Genomic DNA, 16797 nt, shown 5'->3' on the forward strand with positions numbered 1-16797 from the left:
CACAACTAACACCTGGCTGCTATTACCGAAGCCACCCATCTGGCTGAGGTGCAGACCAAATTATAGCCCGTATCTCCCAAAAAGGCAGCCGCTGGCTCAAATACTGCCTTGGAATTCACACCAGATTCATCAGTCTCCTGAGAAAGAAGTAAACAGGAGTGAGCCACTAGGGAACAACAAGAAGCTATCTGCAAGGTCCTTGCCACTGCTTCAAATGCTTAACGATGGCCTCAATCCTACTGTGCGTATCCTTTAAGGATGCTCCTCCCTCCATGGAGATAGTAGACCTCCAGATACCTCGACGGCACACGCAAGCGCATCCACTTTTGGAAAATGCAACCTCTCTCTCACCAGTGAATCCAGGGGGAACAGGCCTTCCAAGACTCATCCCCTTTGAAATTAGCCTCCGAGGTGCCCCACTCAAGATCAATCAATTCTTGAATGGCCTCCATAACAGGGAAAAAACAAAAGGCTTTAGGCAAAGAAACCAAAATGGGATTTTTCTTTGGCTCAGATATAGAATCAGCCCCAGGTACTCCCAACATCTTTAATATCTGGAAAATCAGAACTGCTAACTCATCTCTATGAAAGAACCGCAAGAGAGTCCTACATGGCTCCAGTCCCAGAGGAATTTCCCCATCCTCCAGAGAGTAAAGATCAGCCTCATCATCTGTGCCATCCTGATCCTACTGAGAAGACCAGCTGCCAATCTAGGCGTACTTTGGCACTTAACCGCAGCAACAGGCATGCGGGAGGTTACCATCTAGTCAGGGCTGAGGACTGTGCCTGAAGAAAGGATTGTAATCCTTGAAAACTTTCACCCAAGAAAAGGAAGAAGGATCCATATCAAAACCAGGAGGCACCTGTCCTGTGCCCACTGAACTCCTTCCCTCTCTGACAAACCAGTTAAGGGAGTTCCAAGATCAGGCGCCCCATCTGACACATAAAATCAGAGGAAGGCAATTCTCCTTGAGCTTCTAAGCAGCACTGGCAAAAGTTAGAGGAAACGCTAGACTAACATGCCCGATTGTGAGAGGCAGCACAGAGGGTAAGACACTTAGGTTTCTTAGCAATAGACGCCATCAGACTGATAGTACGTTTAACAGGCAACTGAATCTGTGCAGTAAAAAAAAAAAATGTGTTACACACCCAAAACAGATGCTGCTACCAGTTGGACGCTCAAGCAGGCAGCCAACTAAGCATCCAAAAACTGGACGCATAACATGGATGGCACAGCCAGATGCACTTGCCCTAAAGAGGGCAGACTAACACGCATGAAAAAAAGCGAAAATGTCGCCGCGGCCTACCATCCAGCCCTCAGAGAAAATACTACAAGCAGGGCCTAGACCAGAGGGCTATTCAACCCGCCAGGCTGCCCACATCCCCTAAACTCGGCGCGCCAAGCATGGAAACTGGAGGAAGGAGGGAGCCCTACAAAAAACCCTCCTCAGTTTTTTTTTCTAAGCTTTACCTGAATTCAGCCTGTCCTGGCCTGTCCAGAGTCGGTCTCTGGCTACGGTGGGAGAGGGAATATATCATCACCATCACACTCAAGCTTCCTGTACCCACTGCCTTTCAGCTGTTTCAACAGCTAAGTCCACACCGGCTGAAAAAAACAGCTACTGGACCAAGGCACTCATCTGATGGACCATGGAAATCACCTTAGGAATTTTCAACTGGGGGAGGGACCATTTGGTATCACTGCAGGAGAGCGGGGGGGGGGGGGGGGGGGACTAAAATTTCCTTCTTTTTCTTCTCCTAAAACCTGAAGCAATTCCCAGTAGGGAGATGCATGTCCACCATCTGCTGGAGACAGAGAATATTGTCAGGCTGATGTCATTGCAGAGGTATATACACTGTGATGTCAGCTTTGCTCAGTCTCCATCTGCTGGTAGATGTGTATAACCCACTGGTTCTGGAGTCTCTGTCTAGATGCTAAGAAAATAATTTTCTCAGATTTGTTTTAAATGTGCTACTTGCTAACTTCATGGAGTGCCCCCTAGTCCTTCTATTACCTGAAAAAGTAAATAACATTGATTCACATTTACCTCTTCTAATCCTCTCAATATTTTATAGACCTCTATCATATCTCCCCTCAGCCATCTCTTCTCCAAGCTGACCAGCCCTAATCTCTTTAGCCTTTCTTCATACGGGAGTCATTCCATCCCCTTTATCATTTTGGTCGCCGTTCTCTGTACCTTCTCCAGTGCAAAATATATCTTTTTTGAAATGCAGCAACCAGAATTGCACAAGGTATTGAAGGTGTAGTCTCACCATGGAGCGATACAGATGCATTATGACATTCTCTGTTTTATTCATCATTCCTGTTCTAATAATTCCTAACATTGTTTTCTTTTTTGATTGCTGCAGTACACCGAGACAATGATTTCAAAATATTATGTACTATGATGCCTAGACCTTTTTCCTGAGTGGTAGCTCCTAATATGGAACCTAATATCATCTATCTACAGCATGGGTTATTTTTCCCTGTATGCATCACCTTGCACTCATCCACATTAAATTTCTTCTGCCATTTGGATGCCCAATCTTTCAGTCTCACAAGGCCCTTCTGCAGTTTATCACAATTTGTATGTGATTTAACTATTCTTAATAATTGTGTCATCTGCAAGTTTGATCACCTTACTCGTTGGGCCTCTTTCCAGATCATTTATAAATATATTGAAAAGCACCAGTCCAAGAACAGATTTTTCTTATCTGGTCCACCTCGAGCAGGCATTTATTGTACTTCAACTGAATACTTTTACAGCAGTTTGAAGTGAGAAAAATGTAAAGCCAGTCCTGAGAATGGATTATTTGTGCTGTTATGGCCACAGCAGCCCGCAACCGGGGCCGACTGTCATGGCCGCCAGCTGCGGCGGTCCGCAGCCGGGACCAAACACTCACCCGCGGCGTCGGGTCACTGCGGAGGCTCCTGTAGGAGCAGGGAGCCTCCACCGGCGTTCTCCTCGCAGCCATGGCTGCTTGGCCGGCCGCGGGGCTCTGCTCGACGCTAGGACTCCACCCCCTTCTCAGCTGCATTAGAGCCGCGTGCTCGGCTGAAGACAGGATTTAAAGAGGCCACGACAGGAAGTGTCGTGGCTCCCTTCTGAAGCACCTCCCTCAGGTTCAGGTATTTAAAGGCAAGGTCTGCTCCTCAGACCTTGCCTTGGTATTGAGGTCTGATCCTGGATCCTGTGTTGGTGTTCCTGGTCTCCGTTCTGGATCTTCGTCCCGCTCCTGTTCTCCTTCCTCGTTGGATTGATTCTTGGCTCCTGACCTCTGGACTGGCTGCGGACTCCTCTCCTGGATTGCGTTTGGACTGGCTGCGGACCCTTCTTCTGGCTTCGACCCTCGGAACGGCCTGCGACTACTCTTCAGCTTCTACTCCTGGACTGACTCGACCTGCTGGAGGCGCCTGCATCCAGACCTATCTTCAGTCTTGAGGGAGTCTCCTAAGTCCCAGCGGCCGGGTTCCTACGGGCTCCTCCCGGGTGGAACCGTGAGCTTCCAGGGCGAAGTATCCAGCCGACAGGAGAGTGTTCAAGCTTTGCCCTCCATCGGTAGGGACCAGAGAGGGGTTAAACCCCTCTTTGGCAGCGCTAACCCTACCTCGGAACAGGGGTCCACTTCCGGATTCACAACATGTGCATGTCCCAGAAACGTTTTGTTTTGGTTTTTTTTTTTACATGAAACATTTGAAAAAGACATTCAAAATTAACAAAAGAAACATCCATTTGTTGGAAAGCATGTAGTTACTTCCACGATTTGGTGAAATAATCCCTTTAGCAAGAGTATGAAAGAGCGCTGATCGGATCAATGGGGGGGGGGGGGGGGGTGGCACAAACCACACAAATGCTGAAAGATTGTCCCTGTATTACAAAATCCAAATTTTGTTATATCACAACCACAATACCTCCTGCTGCCTTTAGGTCAGTTTCCTGTGATAGGAAAAGCAGGACTGCAAGAACCAGTTTAGGTCACCTATTACTAGTACAGAAAAGATCCAGAAGTTGCCCACTGTCTGCATGGTTTCTCAGCACCTGATCAGATGAGTGAAGCCTCTGGCACTCTACAGCAAGAGCTCCATCAGCAAGAGCCTGGCACCAGTCTGCGTTTGGTTGCTGCCACAAAATGTTTCAGCTCACTGAAAAAGCACCTACTGTTTATTAAGTACTCTTCATTTCAAAATTTCCCTCTCCAAAGTGATATCAAACTTCTTTTCAAATCTGCGGGCCTTTTAAGTTTAACCGTGGCGGGGGGGGGGGCAAGCAGTTAAAAGCAAGAATAAAAAGGGTTTTTGGTCTTCTCTCTGGCACAGTATGTAAATATTAGTACTGTTTCCATACACGGACAGCAAGCAGCAGCACCAGTAGCGCTCTGCATCCTGTAGTAAAACAAGGCTAGATACACTAGAAATGCAAGATGCTGCTGTACAGCTGGTACACACATTACAGTGACACCGCAAGTGCTTCACCCAATTCTCCTATGGGAAAGGAAAAACAGTAAGGAACAGGGGCTTACGTGTCACATCAAATCTTCCTTGTACTGCAAATGAAATGCCCTTTCCTACTGAGACGTTAATGAGAAACCCTATACCAAGCCACCTGGCATGCTGAAACCATCAATAATTAAATAGGCAGGGCCAGAAGAGGTGCTGGTTGTGCAGAAATAGAAAGATGAGACACCAGCAACCTGACGAGGCTAGACTCAGGATAGGTAGGAGGAGCAGAGGTCTAACCAATGCACATCATTCACAGGTTCACTAGTGCCCAGAAGGGGATCTTAAACACGGAGGACTAGAGCTCTCACACAGTGACCTTGTCACCAGCTTGGATTTACATTTCTACAGCTAAGGAATCTCAGCATACATTATTCTCACTCTCCTGCCTCCACATTCATCAAATCTAAGCCCATATAATCTCCAAGCTAGAAATCAAACCCATAGATTCTTCCAAAGAGAAGTTCAACAATAACTCCATGTGTATTTGTCCATGGTGGAAGGGACAGAGTAAGACGACAGGCTGTACACAGATTAATAAAACAAGATGTAAAGAAGCCACTTGTGGCAGATCCAGAACCAGGACAAAAGAGGAAAAAGAAGAGAGAGACAGCTAAAGACACTAAACATAGAACATTTTCAAGATGAGAGGCTTTTGGTCACTCTGTCATTTAAAATTGATTTCTGCATTGTGCTCTCTTTCTTCTTAGCCTTCATGCTAAGGTCTAAGTGTGGGGTTTGAGCCAAGGACAAACTCTTCTTGACCTTTCACCTGAGAACCTGTTTAATATGATGGGTTAATGCCCTGCCCCCTCACTCCTACTGGAGACATAATGATATAACAACCATTGCCAAAACAGATGAATTAAACTTAAGAACATAAGAAGTTGCTGTACTAGGTCGGACAGAGGGTCTATCAAGCCCAGCATCCCATTTCCAACAGTGGCCAATCCAGGATACAAGCACCTGGCAATTACCCAAACACTAAGAAGATCCCATGCTACTTATGCCATTAATAAAAGCAGTGGCTATTCCCTAAATCAACTTGATTAATAGCAGTTGATGGACTTCTCCACCAGGAACATATCCAAACCTTTCTTAAACCCAACTAAGCTAACTGCCTTAACTACATCCTCTGGCAACAAATTCCAGAGCTTAATTGTGCCCAGCCCAGTCTTTCTAGAAGGCAGATCCCCATAACTGAAGCTTACTGGTTCTCCTGGGTGGTTTTGACTCAGGCGAGCCAGTCATCCAAGCTACGACCACCATGACTTGGTAAAGGACCTGGGTGTTGTTGCAAGCCCAAAGGATAAGGCCTGAAATGGAAAATAATGGCTTAAAATGCAAACATGAAATAGGCTCTGAAAAGAGAGATTCATGGGAATGTGCAGATAGGCCTCTGCCTGGTCCAAGGATGCCAGGAACTCTCGTTTCCTTCTTGCTGCCATGACGGAGCGAAGGGTCTCCATCCTGAAGTGCTGTACCTTTAGGTATTTGTTGACCCTCCTTAAATCTAGGATGGACTGAAAGGTACCATTCTTCTTTGAACCCACAAAATAAATGGAATAGTCCTCTTTCCTGTGCTAGAACTGGAAATACCACTTCAAAGCCCCTCTATCTTTGAGGGTCATCTTTACAGCCTCCTTCTTGGCTTGTGATGTGCAAGGGGAAATCATAAACACATTTGGTACTGGGACAACGTACACTGGCATGTACCCCTTTGAAATTATGTCCAGGACCCATTGGTCCTGCATTGTCTGAGCACACTCTGCCTAATACTATGCCAACTATCTCCCTACTGGTATTGCCAATGGAGGGGCTCACCCGATATCATTGGGTCAGGCATCCACCGCCTGCAGCTGCCAGAGGATCTGATCTTGGCCTCATGAAAGGACTGAAATTTACCTCTGGAAGAATAAACAGCTGCTACACTTTATGCTTTAGCCTTGCGTGGGTACTTAAACTGCTGCCACCTAAATCCCTGCGCGTCCAGTTAACCTCTGTCTTCTGGAAATCTGAAGCTTGGTCTCACCCAAGTTCTTTATTAACTTCTCTAAATATTCTTCAAAAAGGAGTCCCCCTTTAAAAGGAATTCTACACAGGAGAGCCTTGGATGCTGAGTTCATTGCCCAATTAAAGAGCCAGAGGAGCCTTCTGGATGCTATCATGTCGATAGATCTAGAAGTCAGTCAGATGAGGTTGTGCATTGTACCTGTTAAAAAAAAAAAAAAGGCCATTGCTGATTCTAAGCACACAGTTTCTTGATTCTCAGGTAGCTACTGAATCCAACAAAGGGCCACTTGAGCCATATATCCTGGATTGTCATGGTCGCTGTGGTGAAGGCCTGCTTCAGGATTGCTATCTCCCTGTCTTGCAGGTCCTTTAAGAAGAATATCTGCAATTAAAAAGCAAATCAATCTATGCATATTTATTGCGGATATCCTGAAAACCTGACTGGCTGGGCGTTCCCCAGGAAAAGTTTGGGAATCACTGCTATAGGATATACATGTTGAGATCTTTAAGTCTATCCCTATATGCTTTAGAATGATGTCCACTGACCACTTTTGTAGCCTTCCTCTGGAACAACTTCATCCTGTTTATATCCTTTTGAAGGTACAGTCTCCAGAATTGTACACAGTATTCCAAATGAGGTCCCACCGGGGATCTTTATCAGGGGCAATATCACTTCCTTTTTTCTGCTGACCATTCCGCTCCCTATGCAGCCAAGCATCTTTCTGGCTTTTACCGTTGTTTTATCCACCTGTTTGGCCACCTTAAAGTCATCAGATACAATTACCCCCATATTCCACTCTTCCTTTGTGCTTAGAAGAATTTCACCTGCAATACTGTACCTTTCCCTTGGGTTTTCGCATCCTAAATTCTTTACTCTGCATGTTTTAACATTAAATCTTAGTTGCCAGCCCTTAGACCATTGCTCGAGCTTCGCTAGATTCCTCCTCATGTTTTCCACATGTATTCTCACAGAAAAGGAATAGCAGTATCGGAGTCTTTAAGCAGGAGAGGGGGTGTAAGCAAGTTTAGGGATGCAGGGACCTGTCTACTACAGGACACTTCCAGTTGCCCTCCCACTTCACTTCACAATCCTAAGTTCAAGAAAAAGATGTGTTCTCTTCACAAATAGACTTTTATTTTTTAGATTTGGAAGGATTTAGCATTTAGAAGATAGCAATTCCTGTCTCTAACATCCTGGTCACTAAGCACCAATTTACTCTAAGAAAGTTCTGTACCATGGGTGGTTTCAGATATGCCATAAACCTTAGCCTGCTTAAGACAGAGAGGAGCACCCGGGAGGTGGTGTGGCGCTTTATGTCCGGGATGGTATAGAGTCCAACAGGATAAACATCCTGCATGAGACTAAATGCAAAATTGAATCTTTATGGGTAGAAATCCCTTGTGTGTCGGGGAAGACTATAGTGATAGGGGTATACTACCGTCCACCTGGTCAAGATGGTGAGATGGACAGTGAAATGCTAAGAGAAATTAGGGAAGCTAACCAAATTGGTAGTGCAGTAATAATGGGAGACTTCAATTACCGTAAACAAAAAAGGGGAACTGAACTTTAATTCAAAATGTTACCTATAGTGACGGTGTCAGCAAGCCAGACATTGTGATTCAATCCCGAATCCAACCGGACCTCTAATCATTCACCATCACTTAAACAACTATTTTATTATTTTTGTATGAAACTATTTTTTATGTTTTTTAAAAAATAGTTTTTTAAAAAATAGTTTCATACAAAAATAATAAAATAGTTGTTTAAGTGATGGTGAATGATTAGTGGTCCGGTTGGATTCGGGATTGAATCACAATGTCTGGCTTGCTGACACCGTCACTATAGGTAACATTTTGAATTAAAGTTCAGTTCCCCTTTTTTGTTTACAGTTCTCCTATGGGGTTACTGTGTTGACTCTCCTTGTTATATTTGACTTCAATTACCCCAATATTGACTGGGTAAATGCATCATCGGGACACGCTAGAGAGATAACGTTGCTGGATGGAATAAATGATAGCTTTATGGAGCTATTGGTTCAGGAACCGACGAAAGAGGGAGCAATTTTAGATCTAATTCTCAGTGGAGCACAGGACTTGGTGAGAGAGGTAACGGTGGTGGGGCCGCTTGGCAATAGTGATCATAATATGATCAAATTTGATTTAATGACTGGAAAAGGAACAGTGTGCAAATCCAAGGCTCTCGTGCTAAACTTTCAAAAGGAAAAATTTGATAAAATGAGAAAAATTGTTAGAAAAAAACTGAAAGGAGCAGCTACAAAAGCAAAACATGTCCAAGAGGCGTGGTCATTGTTAAAAAATACCATTCTAGAAGCACAGTCTAGATGTATTCCACACATTAAGAAAGGTGGAAAGAAAGCAAAACGATTACCGGCATGTTAAAAGGGGTGGTGAAAGAAACTATTTTAGCCAAAAGATCTTCATTCAAAAATTGGAAGAAGGATCCAACAGAAGAAAATAGGATAAAGCATAAACGTTGGCAAGTTAAATGATAAGACAGGCTAAGATAGAATTTGAAAAGAAGTTGACTGTAGAGGCAAAAACTCACAGTAAAAACATTTTAAAATATATCCAAAGCAGAAAGCCTGTGAGGGAGTCAGTTGGACCGTTAGATGATGGAGGGGTTAAAGGGGCACTTAGAGAAGATAAGGCCATAGCGGAAAGATTAAATGATTTCTTTGCTTTGGTGTTTACTGAAGAGGATGTTGGGGAGGTACCCGTAATGGAGAAGGTTTTCATGGGTAGTGATTCAGATGGACTGAATCAAATCACGGTGAACCTAGAAGATAAGGTAGGCCTGACTGACAAAGTGAAGAGTAGGAAATCACCTGGACCGGATGGTATACACCCCAGAGTTCTGAAGGAACTCAAAAATGAAATTTCAGACCTATTAGTAAAAATTTGTAACCTATCATTAAAATCATCCATTGTACCTGAAGACTGGAGGTTAGCAAATGTAACCTCAATATTTAAAAAGGGCTCCAGGGGCGATCCGGGAAACTACAGACCAGTTAGCCTGACTTCAGTACCAGGAAAAATAGTGGAAAGTGTTCTAAACATCAAAATCACAGAACATATAGAAAGACATGGTTTAATGGAACAAAGTCAGCATGGCTTTACCCATGGCAAGTCTTGCCTCTCAAATCTGCTTCACTTTTTTGAAGGAGTTAATAAACATGTGGATAAAGGTGAACCGGTAGATGTAGTATACTTGGATTTTCAGAAGGCGTTTGACAAAGTTCCTTATGAGAGGCTTCTAGGAAAAGTAAAAAGTCATGGGATAGGTGGCGATGTCCTTTCGTGGACTGCAAACTGGCTAAAAGACAGGAAACAGAGAGTAGGATTAAATGGACAATTTTCTCAGTGGAAGGGAGTGGACAGTGGAGTGCCTCAGGGATCTGTATTGGGACCCTTACTTTTCAATATATTTATAAATGATCTGGAAAGAAATACGACGAGTGAGAATCAAATTTGCAGATGACACAAAATTGTTCAGAGTAGTTAAATCACAAGCAGATTGTGATAAATTGCAAGAAGACCTTGTGAGACTGGAAAATTGGGCATCCAAATGGCAGATGAAATTTAATGTGGATAAGTGCAAGGTGATGCATATAGGGAAAAATAACCCATGCTATAATTACACAATGTTGGATTCCATATTAGGTGCTACAACCCAAGAAAGAGATCTAGGCATCATAGTGGATAACACATTGAAATCGTCGGTTCAGTGTGCTGCGGCAGTCAAAAAAGCAAACAGAATGTTGGGAATTATTAGAAAGGGAATGGTGAATAAAATGGAAAATGTCATAATGCCTCTGTATCGCTCCATGTTGAGACCGCACCTTGAATACTGTGTACAATTCTGGTCGCCGCATTTCAAAAAAGATATAATTGCGATGGAGAAGGTACAGAGAAGGGCTACCAAAATGATAAGGGGAATGGAACAGCTCCCCTATGAGGAAAGACTAAAGAGGTTAGGACTTTTCAGCTTGGAGAAGAGACGGCTGAGGGGGATATGATAGAGATGTTTAAAATTATGAGAGGTCTAGAACGGGTAGATGTGAATCGGTTATTTACTCTTTCGGATAGTAGAAAGACTAGGGGGCACTCCATGAAGTTAGCATGGGGCACATTAAAACTAATCAGAGAAAGTTCTTTTTTACTCAACGCACAATTAAACTCTGGAATTTGTTGCCAGAGGATGTAGTTAGTGCAGTTAGTATAGCGGTGTTTAAAAAAGGATTGGATAAGTTCTTGGAGGAGAAGTCCATTACCTGCTATTAAGTTCACTTAGAGAATACCCACTGCCATGAGCAATGGTAACATGGAATAGACTTAGTTTTTGGGTACTTGCCAGGTTTTTATGGCCTGGATTGGCCACTGTTGGAAACAGGATGCTGGGCTTGATGGACCCTTGGTCTGACCCAATATGGCATTTTCTTATGTTCTTATATTAATACACGTGGCTAACTTACTTACCCCTGGTCCCAATTTCAGGCAATATCCCTCTGTTCACCTCTGAAGCAGATGCTGGCTGGAGGATTGGAGAATGTGGGCAGGGGAGGAGACTTGCTTCCTGGGTTTGGTACTGGCAGAGCTGGCGGCGGTCCGGGAAGGAGACTTGCTTCTGGCTTGGGTACTTGCTGGGCTGCTGGGGCTTGCTCTCGTCCCTCACTATTTAAGACACTATTGTTACTCTCCAAACCTGAGCAGGGCATCTCCTCTCTCCAGTCTCCTCTCCCCAGACTCTTGGCCACACCTAGGTCTTCTCCTTCCTCGATAACAGGGGGGTGCTGGTCTGCTTCAGACTCCCCTTTTGCTCTTCTGGTTCCTTTTCTTTCAGGGGGTCCCTTCTCTGGTTTCAGGGTCACTTTTCTAGTTTTTCACTCACTTTTCTCTATTTGCTCCCATCTTATACTTTCCAGCTGATAAACATGCATAAGCTCATGCATAATCACATGGTGGGTAGAGGGTCTTTGACGTATTGCAGGTCTTTTCCTTCCTCCTCATTTCTTTGAGGGGGGGGGTCCTGCCATATCTGTATGCCAAAGTCAGTGTTTTTCTCCCTCTCAGACTGCCCCCTCTTCTTCCAAGGGTGGGGGTCCTTCTAACCTCTGGTCTCCCTTGGCTGGTCCATGACTCCTGCTTATGAGCTTAACTACTGCATTGTCTCTCTGCCTTGGTTTTCATTTACACAGGAGCATACAAACAGGCAGACCTTGATAAAGTATCCTTCAGAATAAAGTTCTCATCTGGGAAAGGTCTCTTCTTTTTCTACTGAGACAGAGTCAGTATTTTGGTCTGCATATTTCTTGGCTATTATGATTCATGTTTGGTGCTTTCAGTGGTAAACATGGAATATCTCCCTACAGGGGGAGGGGCACACAAAAAGAGGGAGGGATCTCAAGTCATTACAGTTTTTTGGAGATAGTACTAGGTTTGTCAAGATCCTAGGGAGTGGGGTCCTCAGTCCCTTAGGAGCAAGGAATCCATTCACCTAGGTGCCTCCGTCTAGGGCAGGGTGGGGGAAGAGCTACCTGGAAGGCAGCTAACCTGGGGAAAATCAACCCCTCTAGGTTGTTGATCCAGGAACTTTGAAGACACTACCAGACTGGGGGCACACCCCAAGACTCTGGGAGCTGCATGATCAGTGTGTTCACACTTGTCTAAAGCTTGCAGGAGACACAGACTACTGGCAAATGCCTTCAGCCACTCCCCTTATATGGCTAAAGTGAGGTCATGAAAAAAGGGACTGTGGTCTCCAGCAGCTGAGGAGCAAGGTAATACCAAAGGTAATGGATGGGTTTAGCAAGTGAAAAGGAAGGAATTTACTTTTCTATAGCCGAGTATGTTCTACAGTGAGTGTTAACTTTAAAGCCACTTGACATTGACAGGATCAAAGGAAACAGCTCTGCTGAATTATATAATGAACTTGCTCAAAAATCTGAAAGAGAATTTTTAAAGAAACACCTTACATTCCATTTGTACTCTTTAGAGTTCTCCAAGTCAAAGAACACGGGCTAAGAGAATAACCTTAAAAGAAACTATAGGTACACAAGACTTTTACTTTGATTCAAAGCTTGAGACAGGTTGGAGGATCACACACACTCCCCAGACAGGAGAGAAAAGCAAAAACAACAATTCTCTGAATGTATGCGATTTTAAAACAGTACAAAAATGAGCAGAAGGACTCCTGTTGCTCAAGGACTGGCAGTATGGATAGCAGAGAATTGGGACAGAATGCATCACAACTGATGAGAACTGTAGTCCAATTAACATCTTCTTGTCACACTGGGTCTGACAGAACAGCCCCAGCAGCTTCTTAAACCTGCAGTCCAGTCTGAGCACTCCTGCAGCCGCAGCTTGGATTCCTTGTTAATTCCATTTTCTGATCTGCACAAAAGCATGTTCTCTGCCAAAGTGGCACTAAGCCAAGACATGCCATGGAAGCCACAGAAGGAAGCAGAGACCAACTTCCTGGGAATAGAAAGTCACTGCAGGCTCACATTCAGAATGTCATCCACCTGACAGCAGGTGAAACAAGCATGAAGGGTCAGACCAGCGCCCTGTATCTACAAAGCCCTTCCCTTTTCACACACTGAGCCACAGCCGAGCATGTTTGCAAACCTGGACACACCTTCGTCACATTTCTTTCTCCAAGCCTAACCAGTTTTACATGAATTATGGTTTTATTCTAAAATCACCAAGGCTTGCTAACAAGTGGCCTAAAGGAATGATAGCTCAAAAAAGTGCAAAATGTGCACAAAGCAATACTCTATGATAGAGAACTCAAGTAAGTTCAGAGGAGGCTGGCCAAGAATGATGTAAATTGAAGAGGACATATATGGAGAGGGTTGGCTAGCACGTACTCTTCTAACAGTTTAAAATCCGAGGGCTTAGCACTGTTATTTGCTACTTATTTCTCCCAACCAGTAATAAAAATAAACTCAAAATTTCCTGAAATATTACACTGCTCCCACAATCTATCACAATTTAAATCATCTCCTATTATTTTAGATGATGAAAGTGTGGAATGGAAATTTAAGAAACCTTGAGAATTTTTTATTGCACATTCTGTCAAACGGCATATGGAAACCAAAGCTGATGCAAATCCACTGTTTACATGATAGAACAAGTTTTGCTATCTAACAGGCTGATTAAAAAAAAAAACCCCACGGGAGAGTCAGCGCTCCATGTTGAGCGCCTGCTCTCCTGGGCGCGCGATTCTGTATTTAAATTAGGCCGCGCACTAAATAGGAGGCGCTAGGGACAATAGTGGAAGGCGCTAGGGACAATTAGTGGAAGAGGCGGCTTAAGTGCTAAATCAGCAAGTTTTTAATTGAGTGCCAGGACTGGAGAGAAGCTGCTGAATAGCCAAAACTCATTTACTTCTGAAGCGTATTCTCCATATTCCTGAACAACCCTTACGCATTTACACAACATTCTCCTCTCGCCATCTTCTTGACTATTACAGCGAGCTGATAAAGCTTCGGAAGAAGGGGAGGGGGCGGGGAGGACTGGTGGCGGGGTGAGCCAGCACCCTACATCACTCCGCCTCTAGTGGAATACGACTCTGCGGTACCACCAACCTCCCAACCACCTCCTTCCTCGTGGACTAAACACCGCCCTTGTGGATTGGCTGCGACACTCAGATGCTAGTGGCCTGAAAGATTTTAGAAATAATATCTGGGTATGAAGCTCTCTACCCTGACCTGCCCTGTGAGTAGCACAGCCACCACCTCTCCCTCCCTGCTAGTGCAGCCTCGGGTCCCTGACGTTTCCTGGGTTGCTCAGATCCCCAGTTAGCCCTTCCCTTGTTCATTGTAATTTCCTTTCTCAGTTACTTGTAAACCGACATGATGTGTCCTACGAATGCCGGTATAAAAAAGTGTTAAATAAATAAATAAAATAAAAAATCTTAACGCCTGCCCTTAATGTCTGACAGTAAAGTGTGCAGCTTGGCACCATTAGTTCTGGGGGGGGGGGGGGGGGTTGGCCACGCGCTTTTCATGTGCTATTACCCCTTACAGTATAAGGGGTAATAATAGCACATCTAAAACGCGCGGCCAAACGGGGGCTAAATGGTACGCTCGGCCGAGTGCACTGTTCTGTATCGGCCTGTAAGTAATGCTCCCAACACTTTTTAATTTGTGATATAGCAGCAGAAATTAGGAGCAGTTATGTTCTAATAGTATGGAGCATTACTGTGAACAGAAAAGCAGCCTTCAACAAAGCCAGGTTCAGCTTAACATGATATTCCCCCCACCCCCATACACTGCAAAATTAGAAACCTTTCTGATCACAGGTCATTCCAAAGCCTCATATGAAAACACCAGCTAGCACTCAGGAGAGGGCAGACAGAAGACCTCCAGCAAGAAACAGCACATCAGGTTCCCCAACAGCTAAAGCTGTTGTGTTTGAAGAAATTCAAGAGATTTTTTTCTTCATATGATACATTTCCTTCCTACACAGTATCCCCGAAGAAAATCACTAGTCAAAAGTCCAAGCATTCACTCACATGTACATTTGCACTCACTAATCAGAAGCAAATATACATTTTCTGCATGTATGCACACAGAGCAATCTGCATAGTGCATATATACAAGCACCTTGAATGTTATGTATACAGTATTCACAATGGTCTCCAAACCCATTTTATAAGGGAGCCTGTTTTGGTATATTTATTTATTTATAGGTTCTTTTATACCGCGGTACGTATAGATATACATCACCTCGGTTTACAGTGAAACAATAAATTAGCAACAAGCTTTACATATAACATACATATATGCCATTCTAGTTAAGAAACTAAACATCCAAGAACATAAATCACATGACACTATAAACTTTCTTGCCACACAAGCACAGATTTAATATATAAAATAGACAACATTTTCAGGCTTCAGTATTAATTTTGTTAACAATAATGAAAGCAAATGACAAGTTTCCCTCAGAAGCTTCTCTGTTCCAATATACGTATTCTAATTTTGTTTCAAATCCAGAAAAGAATAGAAAATAAAACAATTTAACTTTGCAAATTTGTATTTCAGACAAATTGTCTCTTTCATTGTTATTTTTACACTAGACAGTGTCTGTAACAAAAACATTGACCTTGTTTGTTGATTACTATCAAGAGGGGGGGGGGGGGGAATGGGACTGAGAAGGGCCCTGACCTCCCCTAATTAGACAAGGTCCTAAGCAGCCATTATTACTTAATAGACTTACAAATGACTTTGCATCATTAGCAAAATTGCATGGTTAACTTTTATAAGGAAAAAGCATATAACAGGGTTAGCCAATTCTGGTTAATTAAGAGTCACAAACAAGCCTGGTTTTTAGGATATGCATACAATGGAGGCAATGCGTGCAAATCTCTCATGCATATTTATTGTGGCTATGCTGAAAAGCAGAATTTGCAATGGGTTTTAAAGACCTCTGCAAATACTTGTTTACATAACATTCAGGGTGCTTCTATATATTTTTGATTATGATTGTTCTGTGTGTGTACCTGCAGATAAAGTGTATTTGCACTGTTCTAATTAGTGTGTGCAAATGTACGTGTAGGTGTTTTTTGTGCATAAGAAATTTTATAAATGAAATGAAGTTGGCCACCCCTGACATAGAAGGACAAAATGGGAATTGATTATGAGTAGAATCCATCCTCATTCTTTCAGTAACAATACAGGAGAGCTACTTACAACAGAAACCAACTGAAATAAAGGGGGGGGGGGGAAATAGATTTTGAGCATTTTCCTTTTTTTTCCAGAGAAAATGCAATTTTAAAATAAGTGTCCCTGCCCCAACTTATCAAAGCACCTTGCTATGCTGTACACCTGGAACAGAATTCCAGAGTGAGTGTATTATGCTCCCTTCTTAACAGTATTCAAAAGTCAGTTTTAAAACTCACCTTTTGAGGCTGCTTTAAATCTTAACCCATCCCATTCATAGCCTTATTGGTTTTAAGCATTTTTTAATAAATAAAATTCCCAGTCTCTTTTGCCTTGTATGTATGTCTTGTAAGTGTAATAGAGCAAAAATTGTCTTTTGGGTTTATTTGTACCGTGTTATGTACATTGTGTAGTAGTAATAGTCAGAAGAGAGCAGCATGCTAGGGAGAAACTCACCTTCTGCACAAGGCCCCAGGACGGGAGAGGAGAGGGATGCTCCCTTTATTCTCTTCCTAAGATACACATAAGGGAGGGCAAGATTTCACGCATTTGAATCATGCCCCATACAAGATGCACCTTATCCTAGAAAAAAAAATGCTG

General features: G+C 43.4%; 1 protein-coding gene across 1 annotated transcript in view; it reads right to left on the minus strand.

Annotated features, from left to right (window-relative positions):
- The window catches only part of TBC1D16 (TBC1 domain family member 16), a 137483-nt gene that overhangs the window by 119987 nt on the left and 699 nt on the right, over positions 1–16797 (minus strand). Inside the window, 1 exon segment of the mRNA XM_029599180.1 lies at positions 16654–16709. Coding sequence (XP_029455040.1) covers positions 16654–16709 — 56 coding nt within the window.

The sequence above is a fragment of the Rhinatrema bivittatum genome, chromosome 4 (assembly GCF_901001135.1).
Source record: "Rhinatrema bivittatum chromosome 4, aRhiBiv1.1, whole genome shotgun sequence".
Taxonomy (NCBI): Eukaryota; Metazoa; Chordata; class Amphibia; order Gymnophiona; family Rhinatrematidae; genus Rhinatrema; species Rhinatrema bivittatum.